The sequence below is a fragment of the Nothobranchius furzeri genome, chromosome 16 (genome assembly GCF_043380555.1).
Source record: "Nothobranchius furzeri strain GRZ-AD chromosome 16, NfurGRZ-RIMD1, whole genome shotgun sequence".
Taxonomy (NCBI): Eukaryota; Metazoa; Chordata; class Actinopteri; order Cyprinodontiformes; family Nothobranchiidae; genus Nothobranchius; species Nothobranchius furzeri.
In genome coordinates, this window is record NC_091756.1 from 21,551,545 (window position 1) to 21,575,954 (window position 24,410).

The window sequence follows — 24,410 nt, forward strand, 5'->3', positions numbered from 1 at the left end:
CAGCTGTAATCGACTCGGACACGAGGAAGAGAAAAGGCAGCGGTGGCTCGGACAAAGCCGCCAATAACGTCGGTTCTCATTGATGCAGCACAAAATATACAAATAACTGAAAAACCATCAGATCACATCTGAGCTTTCCTACCGACGGCCTAACAGGGAACATTCACATGCACTGAAGGGAAAAAGAGCAGGGCCAGGTTTTTACACGGGGAGGGATGACACCATGTTGGCTTCATAAGATCACATGTATCTCATGTGGGCACCGGCAGCTGGAAGCCAGGGTCTGTATCAGGACGGCTCTTTGTTCTGAGTCAGGAGGCTGCCAGTGAGGTCAGAGATTGTCACAAGATGGAGTAATCTGCATAAGCACTAAGGGAGGGGTGCACCGCTGCTCCTCAGGCAGATTCATGCTGAGGCTACGGACACACAAGATAAAGAAGCATGTTTGCTGCTATTCTACATCTACAGCGTGTGAACGTGGGAAACACGGAGCAGGGTTGCACAACAACGCTTTTAGCATACACAGTCATGCAGATTTATGGCGGGAAAGCAACAAACCACTTCTCTGTATGATTTAATCATTTTTCCCTTCTTTTCTGATATTCATGAAGAGTAAGTGTGTCTGTGTCGTATGTTATAACTGTTGTCATACCTGTTGTAGCGCCTCGGCTTCAACAAATACAAATATTTATTTATGTCCGCCGGACCTAAGAGCAGCTGGTCCGGCTGCAGCCGAGACCACAACAAGGTGTTGCCAATGCAAAACATAAAACCTCTTCGCAGTTCATGCTAGGTTGGTGTTTTATAAATCCCTCTGTCCATTTGGCTTAACAGTCATTCACACAGACTTTTGTGGTCACTCATGAATGTAAATATCAGCAGCAGCACAAAAACAATTCAGGGCATTCCAGAGGTCACTTAGGCAGGACTTTAAGATGGTACTCATCCTTTCTGTCAGTACCGTTCAAATGGACCTAAGGACGGAGAGACCCACCTCTAAAGGGTACTGGTGCTCCAGGCTTGAAAACCTCACCAGGGATTACACAAACTTTATTTTATAAACTTTTAGACTAGGGTTGGTTATTATCCCATTAAATAGTTAGAGACTAAAATGATGTGTTTTTCAACATTTATTCTAACAATCAGAACCCTCTCTTCTGGTGGATCTCAATGCATAACCAAGCCTAGCCATGAAGAAATGGATGGTTTGCTTGTTTCATGTTTTCTAATGAAAACTACTGAGGTATTTTTCCTGAATTTTCCTTTATGATAATTTAGACAGTAGCTAGCTTGGGCTCCTGACAGCTTAGGACAGGGGTAGGCAATCCTGATCCTGGAGTGCCATCCAGCATGTTTTAGCTCCAACACGCCTAACTGAATGGTTGCTCTGCAGAAGCCTGTTAATCACCTACTGATTAAAATCAGGTGTGTTGGAACAGGGAAACAACTAAAACATGCTGGATAGCGGCATTCCAGGACCGGGATTTCCTCCCCCTGGCTTAGGATGATTCAGTACGAGTTAGACGTGCAGATGCATCCCTACCTAACTCATGACTTGGTGACTTTGAGAGGATCTGTTCTGCCAAACTTTGCTTCTGAGTTGACCAAAACTGCTACATTTAGCTTCTGGAGACGTTAACATTGGGGAAGTGATCTCAGAGTTTCTAAATGAGAACCGTGAAAGAGAGCTGAGCTGTTTGAAGAAGGCAGCGCACGTCACGCTTGGCTGAGATGGAGCTGGCCGCCACATCATCAAACCTAGCCAACGTTTCTAGAACAATGTGTACAACAGATACGATGTTGTTTAAAACTGTTAAACAGGATCACACTCCAGTGAAAGAAAAAAAACTAACGGCCGTATTACCTGATGGAAGGACACTTTGAAGGAAAACGTATCACCAAACAAGTATCACAATAAAAATGTCTGCACCCGGCTTTCTACCGTGGTGCGATAAGAACACAACAATAGCACTACTACATCACACAAGTAAAAATGAACTCGGATCACGTTTCTAAGTGATGCCCTATGTTTTCCACAATGTTATTACTGTTTTCCCTCCAGACACGATGCTGGAAGTGCGCCACTGCCAATAAAAATAAACAAAGTCATAAATCACAATAACATGAACTGATTTGACCTTTTTTTACTGGTCATTTACATTTTTGTGACTTAAAGCTACGTTTCATGCAGTTATATGAACTTGGTGTTGTTCTCTTGGTTTAATGGAGTTAATTTCTGTTATTAGTATTTTTTTTAGCCATACAGGACAAAAAGAAACATGAAGAGTGAAACATTTAAAGTATGATCTTCGCTCTCACACAGGTTTCAGTCTGATCTGCACACACCCATCTGAGCAACGGCCAAACGCAAGCTTAGATCCGGCAGGTTTTACTCAAATGGAAAACAAAGAAAGCTACCTTACAAAAAATACACAAATAAATAGAAAAAATAGATCTTCTAGTCTTTTAGATACAGATAAATAACACAATTCTCAAAACAAAATAAATCCACTTCTTTTAGATTCACAGAACAAAGTTTTCTCGTTACGATGTCTCCGTCATGTTAGGGTTCACACCCCTCCCCCCTTTTGCCTCACAGGTATTGCTTTCAGAAATACATTTTGGTTTTCTTCTCCACCGGACAGGATGTATTTTTAATATTTCCACGCCTTCAGCCGTGATTGTAAACAAGCCTTTTATTGAGTTGAGTTGAAAGTCTTCCTCACGAGGAATGTGTGTGTTCTGCAAAAATGTCCTCTGTCATGTGCTCTTCCTTTCTCAGATTTTTAAAACGAGACGAATGTTCTACTGGAGTTCCTTTTGCAGTGCATGCACAACGAAGTAGAGGTATCAAGGTGTGGCCACGCCCAGACATGCTCAGACACAGATCTCGATGGGCGTAGCAACCAGCATGCGGCCTCCTGGTGAGCTGTTTTCTCGTGGCATTCGGTCGTAGCTGTTGGTGGACGACACAGAACTGTTAGTGGAGACGGAGACAAACGTGTGCCCTCCGCTTTGTTCACTCATCCCTCCTTTGGCACCTCCACCGCTCCTCTCAACCACCATGGGAGATAGAGGCGACAGCGGGGTACGGGGCGACAGAGTCTGCTGCTTCATCCTTTCCACAAGGAGATCCTCGTCTTCCTCTCCAGATGAAGAGGATGAGATGGTGCCATCTATCTCTCCTCGCACATTCCCTCCTCCCTTTTCACCACTCCTACTGGTGACCATCGCCCCGCCTCCTCCGGCGATGCCATTGTTGTTATCATTCTCTCCGTCCAGCATCCAGGAGTGGCTGAAGTAGCCAAACACCTCTTTAACGGAGCAGCGACGCTCCTGCTCCACCGAGAGCAGCCGACGGAACATTCGGAGAGCCTGCTCTGTGAAGCGCCTCCACTGGGACGGCACAGTGTTCGTCCGCCGCCTCTGCCAGTGGACAAATTCCTGGTAGAATGAATCAGTGGGCAGTGCCTTCTCCCAAGGGAAGTTCCCAGTCAGCATGCAGAAGAGCAGCACCCCGAAGGCCCAGACGTCTGTGCTGAAGTCCACACAGAAGCCCTCGTGGCAGGACACATCACAAAGCTCCGGAGCCGTGTAGGGAATGGTTCCGCTCACCTGGAGGAGAAATAAAACATGGCAGAGACAACGAGCAGTGATATGTTACACCACTATCTCGTTGGGGCGTCACTGGAATGTAGATGTTAGTGTTGAGCAGTGATGGGAATAACGCCGTTTGAAATAATTAATTACCTTCTCCTTTCATCATAACGCCGTTTCTGTTACTGATAAGAAAATGTGTGCGTTAAGCAGCGCGGTGTGTTGTCATCAGCTGATCAGGAGCTAAAGAGGCAGATGTTTTCATCGAAGCGCATCACGGCCGTGAAGAACGAGGAAGATGTGATGAATATCTACAGCTGCAGGTGTTGATCTGCAGCCGTGCCCTTCTTGGCATGACAGCGGGACGTCCTGAAGGTCCACTCGCCTGTTCACCGCTCAGACGTCCTGATCTTCTACCTTCCTAGCTCATCCAGCTGTAACCTGTTTCTGATCATGTCTTTAGTCCCGCTGTAACACTGATGCATCAGTCTCAGACGGCATGGAGCTCAGGTGTTATCAGAACTACCTGTGTGTGTTTACCACCCAGCTTCAGCTCTTCTGTGGTTGGGTCTGACCCAAGTTAGTAAATGTAAGTCCTCCATCAGGCTTGTGCCTCTTCTAGTGTCATTTTAAAGGATTTTATTTATTTATTTAACCGTTACTAGATTACCAGCAACAGAAATGCTAGTAAAAACACACAATTATGTGAAGCTGGAAACATTATAATACTGTGCAAAATTACATTTATTTCTGTAATTTAACTAAACTGAGAGACCATTTAAAGGCTTGGGAACCTTTACAGGTGTTTCTATTTGCAATTTTAGCTGATTGGGGTCTTGTTAAATATCACACAGTGACCTTTTAATAGTCTAGATACGTGTAATGTTCCTGTTTGTAGTTCCTCCTGTTAAGTGCTTATTTATTTAAATTATTCAGGTTCATAAAAAACATTTGGACATTTTATTATGTTCCAGTCATTAGTCATTATATTTCACTATTGTAGTAATTTATAGTAAATTAAGTAAGTTTAATTATGAGGGGAACCCATTTTTCTAGCATTCTTTAATGAAAACAGGTAACAGAACAGTTATTTTTCTTGGTAATTAGTTACTTTTATAATCTTGTAACTCGGTAAGTAAATGAGTTACTTTTGGACAAAGTAATCAGTAACTATAACTAATTACTTTTTAAAAGTAACATTCCCAACCCTGGTGGTGAGCAGCTAAATTATGAGGAACACACGCCTACTTTCAGCACTTTTTCACAACTCGATTTCTTAACTTCAGTGAGTCGAACCACAACACGTCAAAGCTGAGGGAATCATGCCAGCGAAACGAGCTACGTGGGATAGGGTTAGGGTTGTTACCGATTGTAAGTGTCTCGTGATTGTGTTTTACGTGTGAAACTCCTTTGCAACTGTTGTTTCTAATGTCTCGTCATCAGTAGCAGCTCAGTGAGATACTGTGAAGTGTTACTCACTCTTTTCACGGGTGAGCCAGCTCGACGGGTCATGCCAAAGTCAGATAACTTGACTTTGCGACATTCTCTGTCAAAGATGAGAATGTTTTCTGGCTTGATGTCCCGGTGGACCAGTTTCTTACAGTGCAGATAGTCCAGAGCGATGGCTACTTGGTGCACACAACGCTTTGCCACCGTCTCAGGAAGACCGACCTGGAGGATCAATAGAAGAAGACCGTGAGTAGGACAGTCAGGACCACTTCAAACAACGTTTATTTAATCTGAATCAGTCCTGGATTGGCGTCAGTAACACCCAGTATCATACCTCTGATGGAAAACCCCTCCACTGTCAACCTCGAGCTTTAATATAACTTATGTAGCGTAGAATGAAGCAAACTTTGGTACCTGTGGTGGAATGATATCGAAGAGGTCTCCTGCTAGAGCGTACTCCTGAGCAAAGACGTAGAACTCATCAGTCTCAAAGGCGATGCCGAACATGTTGATGATGAAGGGACAGGGAGACAGGTAGAGGGAGACGCTGTACTCCCGCAGAAAAGACTTCAGCTTGGTCGTCTTCTTCTTCAGAAACTTTAGGGCCATTTTTGTCCCTTTTGAGAAAAGTAGGAGGATACGGAGCTACTTTGGGAAATTTAGAGTCATTTCATGTTAAAGGGAGTTTTTGGGCAATTTTCTAAATAAAAGACATTCATCATAACTGACTGTGAATTACAATTCTAAACATGTGAAGCATGGCCGAGGCCATGTATTTCATCAAATGGTTGCAGGTTCGATCCCGGCTCTGACCAGAGAATTCTGCTGTTGTGTCCTTGGGCAAGACGCTTAACCGTTAAGCCTGCTGGTGGTGGTCGGAGGGACCGGTGGCGCCAGTTTTCGGCAGCCTCGCCTCTGTCAGTGTGCCTCAGGGCAGCTGTGGCTACATCGTAGCTCATCACCACTGGCGTGTGAATTTGTGTGTGAATGGGTGAATGACTGATTGTGTTGTGAAGTGCCTTGGGGGGTTGTAGAACCCTAAGAAGGTGCTGTACAAACACAGGCCATTTACCAAAATGGGCCAAAGGTTAACAGGAGGTGGCGATAATCCTTGTCACAAGACGCCTCTACAGAAGACAGGACTTTTATCTAACCCTTTTAATAAAGACATCTTATATTTATCTCATAAAATGATTCTTTACGTCACAGGTTAAAAACAATTCAGTTAAACAATGAAGGTTTTCTCTGAAGTGTTAATCATGCCTGACTGCATCACAGTAATGATGCATAATCGTTTATTCTGGAAGTAATGCTTTATTTTAGACATTAAATTACACCAAATCAGTCTATTGTTGAATTTATTTATCAGTATATTCACACATTAATATTGGTTTATTATTCTGAATGTTTAACACTTTTGTTTTTACTCCCATTTTTCTTGAGCTGAACTCAAACATCTGAAACTTTTACTACATGCACAAAATACCCACGACTCTCAAATATTGTTCTGAAGACTGTCTACATGTGTGTTAGTGAGCACTTTTCCTTTACGAAGGCCCAATCTCAATACTCGCACTTGCGCCCTTCAGGTGCGCGTTCCCGGCCAGGGGTGCGAGTGCGTAGGGTGTGCCGATATGCAAGTGCAGAAGCTGACCACCCCCCCATTGCACCCTTAATCTGCACTTCACCCAAGTCCGCAACAATGAGGACCTTGGGTAAGGGTATTACCCACAAGTCATTACTGCAGGAGAAATGGCTCACGTTTCTTTTCTGAAAATATGTATTTTCTAATAAAATTAGTTCATTTTAGGACGACTAGTTGATGCTCAAACTTCTAGACAAAGCAGCAGTAAATGTAAATGTATTTCAAATAAATGTTTGGCTGTTTGTTTAAAAGTTGTTAATAAAGGTTTTTGAAAAAAGTATCACAGCGACCAGCATCGATGACGCAATGCTCCCCGTCTCAATTCTGCCATTATTAGCACACTTGTGTGATACGCACGCGAAGCCTTACAGCACACTTTCTACAAGTGCACTTTGCTGAAGTCCGCAGGGCGCAGGGTCAGTATTGACATTGGGCCCAAGATAATCCATCCCACCTCACAGGTGTGGCATATCAGGGGGCTGATTAGACAGCATGAATAATGTACAGGTGTGCCTTAGACTACCCACAATAAAAGTTGTGTGCTCAGGATTTCAACTGACGTTCTTATTTAGACAAGTCACACTACACTGTTTCAGCTGAAGAGAAGAAGTAAACACAGTATGCTTTCTAACTCCAAGAGAAACCTTCTTAAATGATACTCCGAAAGGATCTGAAGGATTTTTTTTATCATAAGTGAGCACCTGCAGATCTTATTTTCACCCAACACACATCAGAAATGTTAGTATGGTGACCCTTACCTCTGATCTTGTGAATGACCAGGTCCACCTTGCCATAGGTGCCCTTGCCCAGCTCCCGGATCACCTCATAGTACTTGTTGACCTCTAGCCTTTCAAGATTCTGGGCAGCAATCAGCTGCAGCTCGTCCAGGATGTCCATGTTAGCTCGTGAAACTAGTGGAGAGGAACTCGTGCTGCAGACTAATTCTGTTGATGGACAGGTGGAAGAACTGGTGAATGGACTCTCAGGTGGTGCAGGTGTAGCGGCTAACAGAAGGCGATCCTGCACAAAAACAAGAAAAAACACACGTGTACATCTTACTTATTGCCTTTTCAGCATGAGAAATTAGACGTGTGGCGTGAGAGCATGTGAAGGACGTAAGATGTGTGTATGTCCAAAGAGGACATATTTTTGTGCATAAAAAAGACACGTCCTGTCCACAAGGACGTGTATAATGACTAGTACAAGACGTGCATACAAGATGTGTGTCTGAAGCCTGTCACGGTCTGCCCCTGCCTCCCTGACTGTGTCTCTCTCCTGCCCTTGATTAGTCCTTATTGTTTTCACCTGCTCCTTGTTTACCTGCCCATGTGTTCCTCATTTTCCCTGTGTATGTATACCTCCCTCCTTGTACCAGTCTTTGTCAGATCATTGTAGTATTTTGTCATCGTTGTCCTGTGCTGTTCGTTCCTGTTCCACCATTAAAACCATTTTACTTTACCTGAAGCCTGCATCTGTACCTCCTGATCTGCTCCACCACACTTGGACCATCATCTCCACCCTCACAACATGACAAAGCCAAACATTTGCATGTTTTTAAACTTGCGTTGGCAGCAGGCTGCATCTGTACTTCAAATACTCGCACGGTACGTAGTACTATAGTGTTCCACTAGGGTGGACAGTAGATAACTCAGACCGGATAGAGGGTATAACCGTAGTACAGGCTAACAAAATTTTACTTCTCTAAACAGACATTTCTATGGATGAAATCATACCTGACAGACAGAACCCACTGTGTCCAAATACTCATGGGGTGTCAGGTGGGAATACCGCAAGGCTCTGTACTTGGACCTATTTTATTCTCATTATACATCAATGATCTGCCAAATGAAAGATAAGTGGCTGAAAAATTCTTGCCTATTGTTGAACTCTAAAAAATTGTATGTTTTTCTCTAAATGTCAATCATCAGATACTGGTTTTAAGGTTTGTTGAATATGGAAGAGCTCCAAACTCTTCAGGAAGTGAAATATCTCAATCTTACTTCGGACTCAACTCTGACCTAAAGTATATTTCCGGAGTTTTTCCCTTTCAGAAGTTATGTATGCTTTTTCCGAAATCCATAAAAGTGATTGTCTTATCGTGTACTGTGATACACTTATATGCTTCAAATTTGAGAAGTACCTCGGCTGATGCAGAGTTGATTAACTTTTCACAGACAAGTAAATCTCTAAAATATACCTTTACAATAATAATTGTAAAACAACGTGTTTTAGCTCTGTTTGTTGGCAATGGAAGCACATTTATAAACTAGAAACGTGAAGGTGACCTGAGGGCAGAGCTGTGAATCGTGATAAAACGGTCTCTCAAAAATGACAGACCGTCAGATGTGTAGATCGTAAAACGGTCTAAAATCGTCATATCGCCCAGCCCTACCTGAGGGTGTGTTCCAACTATAGGGGGATCACACTCCTCAGCATCCCTGGAAAGGTCTACTCCAAGGTACTGGAGAGGAGGGTCCGATCGATAGTTGAATCTCAGATAGAGGAGGAGCAATGTGGTTTTCATTCTGGCCGTGGAACTGTGGACCAGCTCTATACCCTTGCAAGGGTGATGGAGGGGGCATGGGAGTTTGCCCAACAAATCCACATGTGTTTTGTGGATTTGGAGAAGGCTTATGACCGTGTCCCCAGGGGCACCCTGTGGGGGACACTCCAGGAGTATGGGGTGGGTGGCTTTCTGTTAAGGGCCATTCAGTCCCCTTACCAGAGGAGCGTGAGTTTGGTCTGCATAGCCGGCAGTAAGTCGGACCTGTTCCCAGTGAGGGTTGGACTCCGCCAGGGCTGCCCTTTGTCACCGGTTCTGTTCATTACCTTTATGGACAGAATTTCTAGGTGCAGCCGTGGAGTGGAGTGTGTCGAGTTTGGTGGCAGGAGAATCTCGTCTCTGCTTTTTGCGGATGATGTGGTCCTCCTAGCTTCATCCAGCTCTGACCTTCAGCTCTTGCTGGGTAGGTTCGCGGCCGAGTGTGAAGCGGCTGGGATGAGGATCAGCACCTCCAAATCTGAGACCATGGTTCTCGACCAGAAAAGGGTGGCTTGCCAACTCCGGGTCGGGAGAGAGGTCCTACCTCAAGTGGAGGAGTTTAAGTATCTCGGGGTCTTGTTCACGAGTGAGGGTAGGAGGGATCGGGAGATCGACAGGCGGATTGGTTCGGCGTCTGCAGTGATGCGGATGCTGAGCCTATCTGTCGTGGTGAAGAGGGAGCTGAGCCAGAAAGGCTCTCGATTTACCAGTCGATCTACGTCCCAATCCTCACCTATGGTCATGAGCTTTGGGTAATGACAGAAAGAACGAGATCGCGGATACAAGCGGCCGAAATGAGTTTCCTCCGTAGGGTGGCCGGGCTCAGCCTTAGAGATAGGGTGAGGAGCTCGGACATTCGGGAGGGACTCGGAGTAGAACCGCTGCTCCTCCGGATCGAAAGGAGCCAGTTGAGGTGGTTTGGGCATCTGGTCAGGATGCCTCCTGGACGCCTCCCCGGGAAGGTTTTTGGGGCATGTCCTGCCGGCAGGAGGCCCCCGGGTCGACCCAGGACACGTTGGAGAGGTTACATCTCCAATCTGGTCCGGGAACGCCTTGGGATCCTGCCGGAGGAGCTGGTGGAGGTGGCCGGGGAGAGGACGGTCTGGAGCTCCCTAGTTGGGATGCTACCCCCGCGACCCGGACCTGGATAAGTGGAGGAAGACGATGACGACGACGAGAAACGTGAAATCGGCATCTTAAAAAAACAAAAGAAGTTATTTGTGTGATATGCTTGTCAGCCACTAGATGGTGCCATCAGATAAGAGAAATGCTCCGGAAAGAGACTTTAAAAATGTGAAAAATGTATCCAAAATTGTTGCTTTTAATATCCCTAATTTTAGGCTAATTAGACCATTAAAGGAAACAGAAAAAAAAGTTCCCTCACAGTATGAACCTTTCTCATGTTGAATATTCTTTCACTAATTGGCCCATGACTAGCGCACCACCCTAAAAATAGTTGGATCGCTCTTTATAACTGCTAAACACTTTCGATAGAAAACCGTGTTTCTATCATCATTGTCATTTTTTTAGGGAAATTTGGCACACTGAACGTTGCCAACCTGAAAACGTTTAAATTAGCATGTACAGTCTATAAGGTGGACCCATGGCTGAATTCATCCTGCCTAAATCCAACGTCACTGTTAGGAAACCAAGAGCCTCTGATAGAGGCGATCGTGTAACACCCTTTAGTCAGCAGGTTTTATCGATTAAAGGTGCTGAAATCTGGAACAACATCCAAGTGACCATAGGAGACTGTTCAACTCTTCAGTAACCCATCTACAACGATGGCTCAGGGGGACTCAGATCTGTGATCACTAAGCTTGGCTGCTTTAGTCTGTGAGTGTAATATTGTGTTTTACACACTTGTGTATTTATAGTTGTCTTACAAACTGTCACTGACAGTTTGGTTTGATGAGTATTGGCATATTGCATATTTTATGTTGTTATTAACTTGATGTTTATATTGTTTTTAACCTGCCAGGGCTAATCCTGGCATGTTTACATTCATATGTTCATGAACATGCGTTGACACTTTAAAAAAATAAATAAATAAAAACAATCATGGCGTCAACAGAAGAGATCCGTAGCGCGTTCATTTTGAGATTACAACAGAAATAAAAGACAGCAGCAGTATTGCAGACATCTAAACCAGGGACGGAGTGACCATGGCAAGTATGTTTTCCTCGATTTGTCAATTCTCCCTGCTGCTTCCTCGCATGTCGCAGCTTGTGAACGCTTCATGTTAATTTCAGAGGACCAACAACATTTCAAATTGATGCAAATAACACGAGGCAGCCATGATAAACACACATATGTGTAATTAAAAGAGTGTTCAGGGGCCTCATTTATCAAGCTTGCTTACGCACAAAACGGGGTCGGAAAACTGCGTAAGCAACTTTCCACGCAAACTTTGGGATTTATGGAAGAAAACTTAGCGGAAAAATGTGCACAACTTTACGTTAACTAAGGACCTGGCTTACACACATGTTGGACATGGAGAGCACCTGCAGTGCTGCTGCTGAGAAGATACAATTATGAAATCCTGCAGCATTATCACTTGTACCGCTTCGTTTTCACACAGAACAAGACCCCCACACGCACACACACACACGAGCGCATGCACACACACACACACACACACACACACACACACACGAGCGCATGCACACACACACACGCACACACACACACACACACACACACAGCCTGAAGCCAGAATACGGAATGCAGAATATCAGCAGGGGGACAGATTGAGTCAGAACGACATGTCTGTGACAGTGTGTGTCCTGTCACTGTGACCCGATTGATCATGCACCCTGGCTACTTGTACAGGGGAGATCTCTGTTTGGATGACTGGTTATAGTGTGTGACTTTCACCCGGGAGTCTGGGGATCAAATCCCGATTGGACCCATTTTTTTAAATTTCCGCCACAGATCTCTCTGAAGAACACAGCATTGACGGCTTCAGCAACGCTGTGCCACTCCGTGGATTTTCTCTTATTTGTTTTGCAAAAGCACTTCCTTTCATTTCTCCACCTCACCCACAAGTACCTCAACTTCTGCTTGTGTGAAATTGCGCTTCCTTGATCTGCCTTGATCTACGGTCACCATGTCATTGGCGGAGTGCTGCAACAGCCAGCTTATGTATATGCATGAGATCCACAAGGCACTTTGCATTGACTGTTTATGGCAGTAAGTGGGCGTGGTGAGGGCGGGATGTGACTAAAATGCAGCTGAGAAACATTCTCGTTAGACTCTGATTTATGAAGCGGAGATTGCGTGCAGCTGTGTGTACTCCATGTTTGATAGATTACAAACCTGCTTGGTGTAAGTACTTTTTTTTGCTGAGCTTAAGTACGGTTTTAGTAAGGATTTGATGCAATGTTTGATAAATGTTTGGCAGGCCAGTGGATAAACATCTGTCTTTCATTCTGCGTTGCCATGTCCTGACCCTGGTTCGATTCCCTGCATTGGCAGTCATTTCTGACCCTTTGTTTTTCCAACTGTTTAAATATGCATATTTTATATTTCAGTTTTACCAGATATTTTCTGCAAATGATGAGTGTGTCACATCTAAAATGTTCTGTATGGAAACCAGCCTTAAACAGGTCCTGTTTCTTTCTGCAGTATCATTTGAGCCACCGTTGGCATTAACGCTAATAGCTTTGCCTTTACATGCAAATGACTAATAACAGCCCAGTTAGATCATAATAGTAATAGCAGCTGGTTTAACCTCTGTGTCTGTATCCTTTCGCTTGGTTTGGTTTACACAGATGTAGTTGTTGTGACTGGTAGGTGTGATTTCTACTGGCTGTTGTGAAGCTGAAAAACAGCTCATTGTGACAGAAAACACTTCAAACACCCAGGAAACGAACAGGCTATGTGAAGGAATGAGGTTTGTGTTGATTTTTCAGGTCAGAGTGTTGTTGATGTTTAACTCCCCTGTCAGTTGCTCAGCTCTGCAGAGGAATCATCACTGACAACGCTAATTATCCGCAGTAAAGCCTGAAGTCATTCTTAATGCTGCTCACCAAGGGCAGCCGTGAGCTGAGTCACACACGCACATGTGCAGTGTGCACACACACACTCACACGCACACACACAAACACGCACACACACACATGCATGCACACACAAGCACACACGTATACACACACACACACACACACATGCATGCACACACAAGCACATGCGTATACACACATGCATATGCACACACACACGTATACACACAAACACATGCACACACACACACGCGCGTATACACACATACACACGCACACACACACACACACACGTATACATACATAAACACACCAAGCCAACCCGCAGAACTGTTCCTGCTGCAGTGTGATTATTCTTGGTAAATGCTTTTCTTTTCCTCCTTATCAAGCAACTGGACCTGCCAAGTCCTGTACACACACACACACACACACACACACCCGCGCGCGCATTGAGATATTTGTCTCCCAGCTCCTAACTTTGTCCTCAGACCAGTTAGGTCTGTCTAGTCCTGGTTCTCCAGGGTCACTATCCTGTATACTTAGAGGTTTCTCTGCTCCAACACAACTTATTTTAATCAGCAGGTGATCAACAGGCTTCTGCAGTTTCATGAGCTGCTGACCAGGTTCAGTTCAACCATTGAATCAGGAAACCTGTGATGGAAGCCCTAAAGGACCAAGACGAGAGAGCCCAGATCTAGATGATGGGAGGACAACAGGAAACTACAATTCCCCCAGGCTCACCAGAACGGGACCAGAGGTGACTGGAAAACCTTTCCTGGTCTTATTAGTCTGGATTTCAGCTGCAGCTTTCAGGTGGCGCCGGTCATCTCTAACTGGTTTCTAGAACATGACCATGAGTTCACTGGACTCCAACGGCTCCCACAGTCACCAGATCCAGTCCTGTCCAGGGGCATGGTGGTGTCTTAAATCAGTGTGAGCCATCTTCTACAAAAAAGTTGTGATTTATAAAATAAGTTGATGGGAAACTGGCAGAGCAGCCAAGCGATGAGGACATGCTGACACGGTGAAAGATCCCCCTCCCACCCGTCTGAGCTGAGAATACAAATGAGAACCTAAACACAAATACACTGTTTTGAAGACATCGCACAAGGTTCATACATAGGTACATCTTTAAATCAGTTGTTGGTGCATTACTTGTGTGATGATGTGCAACATCTGCTGCTAATAAAACTATAAACTAAAATGCCACGCTGCGGCACACTGTGCACCGATGTACCTGCTGCGCTGTCGGGTTTTCTAAAACGTTTTCTGTGCCTTGATTTCATTGATGGTTGCCATGGTTACCTGTGAACTGCCACCACCAGCTTATTTATATGAAAAGTATTCATGAAGTCCTTTGCATTGACCATTAATGGGAGAAAGTGGGCGTGTATATGATCCAGAAACATCTGAACACATTAGTAGAACTGGTGTGATTTCTTGAGCAGGAAATGAAGCTGTGAGTTAGCAGTTTTCTAGGTCCATAAGTTTGCATAAGTCTTTTTATTTAGTTTTTGATGAGTGTAAGGATTCTTTGCAAAGTGTTATGAGGCCCCAGAACCTCATAAATGTGGTGGAGAGTCTCATCATGGATGGAGCTGTGTGACGCTGCCATGTCAGTGTGGACCAGAACCTCTGAGAAAGGTTGGGTCTAAGTCCATACAATTAGGGTGTTTCTATTAAATTGTCCGGTGAAGATTTTTTTTTATCAGACTGCAGTAAGTAGTGTGTTGTTCTGATTCTGTAGCAAAATAAACAATCAATGATGAACAAGAGTCTGCTTCTAGACCTGCAGAAAAGGGACACACAGCAATACAACAGGAGCAAGTTATCACTGAGTCAACCTGATGAGGAAATATAAAATCAACATTGTTTTACTGATCAATCATGATAATAAATCACAGTGCATTTAGTGCCAACCACAGCCTTAAGACGTGTGTTGAACGTGCCCAAGTCCATACTTACGAGAGCACCATGTGAGCACCTGTGTGTGTACACGCGCTTGTATATGTAACAGAGGTGTGACCAAGTCACTGCTTTGCAAGTCACAAGTCTTTCCAGTCAAGTCTTGAGTCAAGTTCAAGTCAAAGACAACCAAGTCCAAGTCGAGTCCAAAGTCAATGATGTGGAAGACCACGTCAAGTCCAAGTCTTTAACTTTGAATTTTCAAGTCATAATCAAGTCATCTGAAGTGTTTAATGTGCAAATAAAATTGGGGGCAGATTGCCACAGGAATGTGGAAATGGGATCCATACCCACACCCCCTGATTTGCCCACCCCCAAGGTCCTATGTGCATGTTTGTGTGATGACGTGAGGGAGCAGGAGGTGAAAAATGTATGGGGACGGGGAGGAATGGCTGGTTGGCCTAAGCCCTCCAGGGAGCCAGACCCCCACTGGGCCCAATAGGCACCTCCGTTCCCAATGGCTATGGTTAAATTCTAATTTTGGCCCAGATCTGGACGAGTAGGGGAGTAGAGGCAGGTGGAGTGTACCGTGGAGAATAATGTCGGTAAAGACAGCTCTCCCTTGCCCTGCCTCCAACATGCCTCCATCTAAAAGGCTAGGTATCCAGAGTTATCTCTGTAGTCATGCTGCTATAGGCTTAAGGTTGGTTTATGCTTGACGCATCCGCGAGGTCCGCACAGCTCCGCGTGGCGAAATTGCATCATTTTAACAACCACGCCCCTCCACCGCGCCTCCGCACGGCCCAAAATTTCCGCACCGCGAACCTAGGAAATTTTCTAACCACGCGGACAGTCGGACGTGGAAAAACATGGCGGACCGGAAACAACTAGTATGGCGGAGGTTCGTAAATACAGACATTTGTATGATTCAAATCTCAAAGATCACCATGATCAACATGTTGTTAATAATTCTTGGAGAGAAATAGCTCGCACTGTCGGAAAAGACGAGGGCCCTGCTAATGCTGAAATGCCATATTGTAAACAACAGTAATTTCTACTTCTACTATGGTGTAGTGTTGGATGCATGCTGTAGAGCTCCATGCTGCCCCCTACAGTTTGGCAGAATATTGGCTCACCGCAGAGACAAGCCACATGAACCATAAACGCTGCGAGTTGTGAAGGGCGTTCCATCCGCGAGCCGAAAGTAAACCAAGCTTAAGACTGCCGGAGGACACACTGACCACTTTCCACTCGACTACTTTCTTCTACAATCTGCTCTTTAACTGTATTATTTTCTGCTATTTCAGCTGTTAACTTTATTTTCTCTCTAAGTGTTTTTCTCCCCAGAAGAAGCTACAATGATGTTCTGCTGACCTGTGGTGGCCTCAAGGAGGGGGCCATCGTCTAGCACACTGCTGCTAACCACTAAAACATTCTCCCTCTCCTGATAATAACATTTTACTCTCTTTGACGTTGAATGTGCTACTACTAGTTTACCCGTCTAATTATAGATCCACTAGGATAAATACAATAAAGTTTATCTCTCGCCAAATAGAATATTTACTAAGAAATCACAATGTAACCATAGAAACATTACTTGGTGTGTGTGTGTGTGTGTGTGTGTGTGTGTGTGTGTGTGTGTGTGTGTGTGTGTGTGTGTGTGTGTGTGTGTGTGTGTGTGTGCTCTGTCTTCTCCATCCCCAGTGAGTCGTGGAGGATGGCTGCTTATCCTGAGCCAGGATCCTCTGGAGGTTTCTTCCTGTTAAAAGGGAGTCTTCCTCTCCACTGTCGCTGCATGCTTGCTTAGTATGAGGATTGCTGTAAAGACTCTGACACTAGTCAGTGACTCGATGCAACCTGCTGGGTTCCTTATATAGGAAACTTTTTACTGATTGGCTTAATGAACTGACCTGTGTTGGAATGTTTACTGTGTGAAGGTCCTTGAGACGACTCTTGTCGTGATTTGGCGCTTTATAAATAAACTTGAATTGAATTGACGTGTAGCGGCGTGTTGTTCTGCAGCGTCTCACGGGATGTAAACGTTCTGTTCTTGTGCTGTTCTTCCTCAGCATCTATAGAACCGTGATGATCAGCACCACCTGCAAGTTTCCCTCAAATACCAGCGCACGCGCACACACACAAGCTGCTGCAGACACCTGACAACTTCCCCACCCCCATCCCTGCTTCTAAATAACACTGCATCTATGATTTTGGAGGTGAAAGATTTAACACACACACACACACACACACACACACCTGAAAAAACAGCCCTAATGTTTGCTGTGAGCTCCATCCTAGAACAGCTCCTTGTTTCTGCAGACTTAGCCCAGACCTGTGTTGGGGGTTCGGATCCGGACCGATCTGGTACTCACTGATGAGATTGTCTCCACATGGAGGCTGTGTAGTCCACCCTGTCGGACCCTCCTGCGGGTGGATGTGAGCGCATACTAAGGCCGGGTGGTCCAGGAGAGGAGCCGTGATCGAGCTCAGAGCATCCTGCTGCCCCCTGCGGCTCTGCGTCCTATTGTCTCCGCATAGCTGTGCTCTCGGATGGGAGGAGAGGTGAAGGAGCAGGGAGGAGGAGGAGGAGGAAAAGCCCTCCCCCTCCTCACCGCTCTGACCAATCACGGCGCTGATCCGCCGCGAGCCGCTGCTGCTTTGTCTCCATACAGACGATGCCTTCACGGGCTGACCGGGACGGTAGGAAATAACGCAATTCTGGGTTAAGTGAGTGAGAGAGGAGAGTTTGGGTGTGATGCGCCGAAACACCAGCAGCTACATGTGACCGTGGTTAGCTTTAAATGTCAGTGTTAGAAATAACCATTTCTTATGAAGCAAAGTTAAACTTGAGTGGTTACTACCTAATCTGATGGTACAAAGTTACACGGAAATAGCTTAAATCAAATAAAGTTGTTAAATTAGCCCCCTGAAACCCGAGCTTTCAGAGCCAGAGGTCTCCACACTACTTTACACTACAGTGTATCATTCACACACACCACCACCACCAGGCAGCATTTTCTGGTGGGAGCCGGGATTGAACCTATGAAAGTTAAAAAACAATTTCTGTTGGCCATAAACATCTGTAATAGGATTGATAAGCTAAAGGCTAGGCTGAGAGCAGCAGTGATGTGTTTGCTGCTGCCATCTGAAAACAACTCCAATCTACTAAACCCCACACATCAAGTTTGCATCGTCATTATTGTTATTGACATAAGTACCCTGGAGCAGACGCTCCAGCACTTCTGATTCAGTGGTTGATTCACCTGTTCAGCAATTCATCAGGCTCTGCAGAAACCTGCTGATTGAAATCAGGTGTGTTGAAGCAGGGTTGAAACTAAAATATGCTGGATAGCGGCCCTCGATGGACCAGGGTTCCCCACCCCTGAACTAGAGGCTGAGCCCGAGGAACACAAACATCTTCAGACAGACTTTATTTAAAAGGAATGCTCGTGTAAAGATGAGATGTAAGACAAAATTAAAACACTCAGCGCAACATCGATTTGACGGGATAAAATACTGATCATACAGTAGAAGAAACTTTTAAAGGTATACAAAACGCTTCATTGTAGAACAAATTTCCCCTCACACCTAACAGAAGCTACACAAAGAGGTAAAGCGCCAAGTGTTTGGTGTGCAGGTGCTGCGCCAGGTTCCGGATGCGACACAGACGAACGTTCTGAGCGTCTCCTGCGCTGTACACTCTGAAGATGTGGTAGCGCTCCTTCTCCTTCAGGGCAAAGTCCAGCTCGTTAGCAGAGAGGTGGATGAAGGACCGCTCTTTCTTCACCGTGGACTTCACCTCTATGAACAGCACTGGGGGCGTGGCTTCTGCGCCGAAGGTGACTTTGAAGTCGTATGGCTGGCCGCTCTCTCCGCTCTGGTTGCACCACAAGATGTGAGTGGGTCGTCCGGGGTCGCTGCTGTCTCTCCAGTCACACAGGAAGGAGTTGACCAGCTGCTCCCCCCACTCACCAATCGCAATCAGGTCCATCTGTTCGTCCAATGGCACCATCTAGAGGAGAGGACAGGAAACAAACCAAGAGCTTTAGCTAATGCACCACCACTCGTTAGGTGTGTGTGTACATGTGTGTGTGTGTGTGTGTGTGTGTGTGTGTGTGTGTGTGTGTGTGTGTGTGTGTGTGTGTGTGTGTGTGGTGTGTGTGTGTGTGCGTGTGACAGTGATGCAGGACTGCAGGCGTGGATGTAAGAGGTGCGGTGTACCGATGTTTATTACATCATAGCTGCTGTGTGACATGACCCATACTGGTGCATCTCTACATCCAATCATCACTAAATCCATCCAGAGGACCAGGAGAAGCTTACAGACACTCACACACATGGGCAAAAACATTATCATCTGCCTTTTGCTTTTCCTGAAGCAGGTAATAAAAAAACTGAAGTCTAATTTGTGAGAGGTGGACGTTTGTGGAGGACACTGACAGTGGTGGGTCTCTGGCAGGTGAGCTCCATGTCCTCCAGTCCGCTCTGGTCTTTGTTCCAGCGAGGGAAGTCCAGGTTCAGGGGAGGACGTGGAGTCTCTGCAGCAGCTGCCGTCCCCTGGAACGTAGCGGAGGCCACCACCGCATCAGGCACAGCTCTGAGACAAAAGGAGTCGGGGGAGGAGGACGTTATGTCAGGAACTGAAGTGAGCTGATATAATGTTGGAAGATTTCTGAGCTGAAGCCTACAGCGTGCTGTTTGGAGTGGGCTGGTCCCCAGGAGCCTCAGCAGGCTGTGCAGATGGAAGAGTCTGTGCTGGTCTGGGAGCTGCGAGGCCCTCCTGTCCACCCTCGCTCTGCGGCCTGCTCTCTGATGGTGACAGACAGCGTTACCAGGAAGCTCGCTGCACAAGCAATCTGTCAGGCATTTAAACTCAGTGCCATGTAGAAGGCAGCCAGTGTAAAGAAGCTGGTGCTCCTGAGAACTTTTAACACCATGAGAACACTCATTCTTTAGCGTTATCTACTTCTGATGCTGTAGAAGACACGAGGTCGTTCAAACCTGCGGGTCTGGGCGAGCTGATGGAGACAGGCTGTCCTGGGTGGCTCAGAGGTCTGGCTAGTTCTGCAGGTCTACCGCTGCTCTTCAGAGGCTGCACCCCCTCATGGCTCCTTCCCCCAGGGAGGACGTCCCTCTCTGGCTCTTTGTCTTTAGGAGCAGGAGGTGGAGGCCACATCTTTAGAGCAGCTTCAACCGCGCTGTTGTTTCCCTGACCTGCAGCAAACCGTCAGAAATAATCAGAGAACACAAACACCCCGCTGAGATCCAGTCGCTCACAACCGTCCGACTAACCTGCACGGCTGCCCGTGTTCATTAAGGGGGCTCGGGGAGGCCAGCAACCCAGGGTTTGTTCACCATCAGCCTGAGCGGGACGAGGGACCTCGTCTGGGGAGCAGGTGGAGGAGAAACTCTTCGGCACTGCAGGAAAACAGTTTCAGCAATTACAACCAGAGGGAAAGAAAGCGACTGGATTCAAATCTAAACCAGTTGTGACCAAGTCCTCAAAAAGTTTGCTGTTTCAGCATTTTTACATTCTTATTCAGGCGTTTCCATGGTTACTGAAGTAGCTTTACAAGGTTTACACATGGGTTTCTGGGCTTTTACTGACAGTTATATCACACGTATATTAATTCAATACTAAGTGAGTATCTTCTAGTCCTGCTGTCCATCATCTCTGGTCCAGATGCTGACTGATGGAGCTCATTCTTCATCACCAGTACTTTGTGGGTTTGTGTTTGTCCTCCTCCCTCTGGAGGATGGACATTAAGTTCTCAGTAGGATTAAGGTCCGGAAAGTTTTCTGGACCTGGACCCAACATGTTGATGTTTGGTTCCTGATCCACTTAGTTCTGACTTTACCCTTCTGGCCCGGTGCTCCATCATGCTGGAGAAGACCTCGTTCCTCACCAAACTGTTGTTGGATGGTTGGAGGAGTTCCTCTGGGATGATGTTTAGGTACCACTCTTTATCTGTGGCTGTTCTGAGGTGTAACTGTGAGCGAGCCCCCAGAGGGACAGGGGAAGGAACAAGCGTCAGCGGGTGTGAGCGGTCACACGGAGCGGAGCAGTGAGACAGAATTCACGGCAAAAGTCTAGATACTGCAGCGATCTGTGCCAGATTGTCACTTCTCTGTAGTTTAGTGGGTTCTTATGGAGGAGAAGGCTGAATGACCAGCTGACAGCTCCGCTGTTTAGCTGGAAGACGGGAAAAAGAGACCCGCAGCTGGAGACTGACGCCACAGCGAGGGCTTTAAAAACAAAGCTTCCTCTCTGAGGAAGATGAGTTGGGTCATGAACCGACACTAAAACTCAGTGTTTATATTTTTCTGCTTGCTTTGGTTAGCGGGCTGCTTGGTGACGTATGCTTCGGGAGGTGCGCTCATGACGCAACAACAGTGTGACATGAACAATCCCGTGTGACGGTCAAAAATCGCACCGTGTGATCCGGGCCTTAGAGAGAAGTGGCTTCTTTCCTGCCTTTCTAGGCCCCAGACCGTCCTCCATGTCTTCTCTTATTGAGCTGCAGATGAACTCAAAGCTGCTGCTCATGTTCCTGAACCAGTTCTCCTCTGGTGGTGCCCCGATACCAGAGCTGGACCAGCTTTAGGACACGGTCCTGCAGCTGCTGGATTGTTGGGCGTCTAGATGTTCATGTTTAGTTATTTGGTAGATGCTTTTATCCAAATTTATAACCTATAGGGCATGTTGTGATCTGTGGGGGAAACCGGAGTACCCGGAGGAAACCCACGCGTGCATGGGGAGAACACGCAACTCCACGCAGAGAGGCCGCAGCCGAGTTTCGAACCTGCGACCTTTGAGCTGTGAGGCAACAGTGCTAACCACTGCGCCACGATGCAGCCCACACATTTTCCACACATTCAAGGGAAATTCATTGTAACTCATCTAATCAGTTGTGTCATTCTCTAATCGTGTGTGTGTGTGTGTGTGTGTGTGTGTGTGTGTGTGTGTGTGTGTGTGTGTGTGTGTGTGTGTGTGTGTGTGAGTAAACCAATGGAGCCGGTATATCATTAACTTTAATGTTTTGAACCAGCTCTGCTCTGATCCCTTCTTTCCACCGGAGTCGTCAGCAGCACGTTACTGCTGCAGCACGTCCTGCTCGCGTAAGCTGCTGCTTGGCCCCTCCCACGAGACACGAAGCAGCAGGGGAGCAGCTGTCACCGACAGAGCAGGAAGTCACGCAACATTAGCAAAATCACACGTGACTTCGTCAGTAAACATAACAACAAACAGGAGTAATCACTTCAGTAATCAACCTTTTGTCGTCCATTATGGAAAAACAAAGGAGACCGCTAGCTAGGTGATTACTTTTTTTTTAAGTAAAGCAACCGGAAGGCAGTACGTTTCTTTATTCTGAAAATCTCCACGTCCGATTTCCTGTCTTCCCCAAAAATGTCGAACTTGACCCGTTTCAGAGGCGTAGCGCGTAGAAAATAGAACCGGCGTGTAAGGGCCGCGACATGCTGCTCCTGAGACGCTGCTGACGGCTCCGGTGGAAAGGAGGGGTCAGGCTGAATCTATATTCATGACTGAGGTCTAAATGGTGCTGAGGTTTTTATTAGTCTGAAAAGAAACGATGAAAAACTTGAAGTTCACCAGCCACTGTTAACACACACACACACACACACACACACACACACACACACAGGGTGTGACATAGCTCCAACACCAGTAAACACTCATACAGCGCCACAGCTGCTGCTACAAACAGCCCATCAGGACAGGCGGACGTGTTCTTTGTTCCCTCAGAGATTCACACACAATGCAGTTTATTGGGTGTTCTCCCCCCCCCCCCGCTGCAAACACCCACAGCAGTGTTCAAATAATCCTCCTAGTGTGTCTCGGCTGTAGTGACACCCTCTGGATCAGCTCACCCTCTAACTACAAGAGTGTGATTTTTATACTAATGAAACTAACTTTATGAGAACTTAGGAGCTCACGCGTGTGTGTGTGTGTGTGTGTGTGTGTGTGTGTGTGTGTGTGTGTGTGTGTGTGTGTGTGTGTGTGTGTGTGTGTGTGTGTTACCTCTATCCAGGGGGATCTCCTGAGTAGCAGGCTCTGGGACCTCCCACCGCTCCTCGCCATCAGGAAGCTCTCTGACGTCCTCCTTGGCCAGGAATCTCTTCAGAGCTTTTGGGTCCTACATGAGGAGATGCTGCTAATTATTCAGATGAAAACAGGTTTAGCTAAGGATGAGACATTTTCTAAAAGCTTTCGTGAGGACTGTGAAGATGAAATTACATTACTAGAGGACTGATTCTGTGAGTGTTTGGTCTACCAACTTTCCTAATCTGAGCCTAATCCCAGAGTGAATCTGTCTAAAGATCTTAATACTCCTCAGCAGGGCCACCAGCCTGGTGCCCCCAGAAGCCCTGTAGAGTCCTCAGGCCTGTTGTAAAAGTAGCACACATAACAGTTTATGTGTTGATGGGAAAATGATGTAGTGGACTGGGACAGTAGATCATAGACACAGAACAACAAAAATATTAAAGATGGATGAAAGAAGCGGTAGAAATAAGCCGCGTGGACACAAAGCCATGAACAGAGATGATAAAGCATTCACATTGGAGCACGCATGGGACAGTATCATCAGAGATGCTGCTCATATGCTCTGATGGGAATCTTTTCTCATTGTGTCACCTCTGCAGTAATCTCCGTGAAGTTTTAAATGTCTGCATGAGTCTGGGTGTGAACTGCAACCTTTCTAAATGATCCGATCTTTCCACCATCGTTACAAAAAACAGTGAAATACAGGAAATATCTGGCTAACGTGACCCCTGGTCCAGATCTTCAGTAGCATTGCACGCAGGTTTTATTTGTATCTTTTGAGAAGCAGGTTCAGTTCTGCTCCAAGAAAAGAAAAAGAAAATCGTCACTCAAACAAAAAAGATTCAATGTGAGGCCTGAAGCAGCAGGTGGCCTGGGGCTAAGTTACTTCAGGGGAATCGGTCCCGTTGTAGTCAATCAGAGCTGCTCCACTACTGCGGCCGCCCGCCATTCCGCCATCCGGCAAAAATAGGATCGGTCCTATTTTTGCCGGACGCCGGAGCACCTCCACAGTAAATGGACAGGAATCACAACCGCCCAGCAGGAAAGGGAGCAAGCACAGCTTCTGTTATTTCACAATAAATCGATAAACAAAAAGCGTTTTTTGTTTCATATGCACAGGTTTAACAACTTTTAACAACTATCAATGGCGGCTGAACTTTAAATGCACAAAAATAAGCCACAAATACAGTTTCTACTATCTAA

At 46.0% G+C, this 24,410-nt stretch overlaps 2 protein-coding genes across 5 annotated transcripts in view; both read right to left on the reverse strand.

The window, feature by feature from the left end:
* Window positions 1-2,783: 2,783 nt before the first annotated feature.
* Window positions 2,784-17,654, reverse strand: bsk146 (brain specific kinase 146). The gene is made up of 5 exons (XM_070545485.1): window positions 17,515-17,654; window positions 7,450-7,711; window positions 5,461-5,663; window positions 5,077-5,268; window positions 2,784-3,615 (listed from the first exon to the last, which is right to left on the reverse strand). Exons 2-5 carry the CDS (start codon window positions 7,586-7,588, stop codon window positions 2,878-2,880), a joined length of 1,272 nt encoding a protein of 423 aa, XP_070401586.1. The 5' UTR covers window positions 7,589-7,711; window positions 17,515-17,654; the 3' UTR covers window positions 2,784-2,877.
* Window positions 17,655-18,558: 904 nt separating this feature from the next.
* The window catches only part of LOC129157175 (uncharacterized), a 73,871-nt gene continuing 68,019 nt past the window's right edge, over window positions 18,559-24,410 (reverse strand). For all 4 annotated transcript variants that reach the window (XM_070545482.1, XM_070545484.1, XM_070545481.1 and 1 more), the window contains 6 exons: window positions 23,184-23,298; window positions 20,435-20,560; window positions 20,144-20,356; window positions 19,831-19,951; window positions 19,583-19,739; window positions 18,559-19,154 (listed from right to left, as the gene is read on the reverse strand). In XM_070545482.1, the coding sequence (XP_070401583.1) occupies window positions 18,741-19,154; window positions 19,583-19,739; window positions 19,831-19,951; window positions 20,144-20,356; window positions 20,435-20,560; window positions 23,184-23,298 (1,146 nt within the window). In that variant the 3' untranslated portion in view covers window positions 18,559-18,740. The remainder of the gene's footprint in view (window positions 19,155-19,582; window positions 19,740-19,830; window positions 19,952-20,143; window positions 20,357-20,434; window positions 20,561-23,183; window positions 23,299-24,410) is intronic.

Bases quoted from the DNA above. Each gene is read 5' to 3' on its own strand.
- bsk146 (XM_070545485.1), bottom strand. From the start codon at position 7,588: ATGGACATCCTGGACGAGCTGCAGCTGATTGCTGCCCAGAATCTTGAA. The intron at 5,664-7,449 runs GTAAGGGTCACC...TTTTCTCAAAAG, and splicing joins GGTCATTCACAAGATCAGAG to GGACAAAAATGGCCCTAAAG. The intron at 5,269-5,460 runs GTACCAAAGTTT...TTGATCCTCCAG, and splicing joins TCGATATCATTCCACCACAG to GTCGGTCTTCCTGAGACGGT.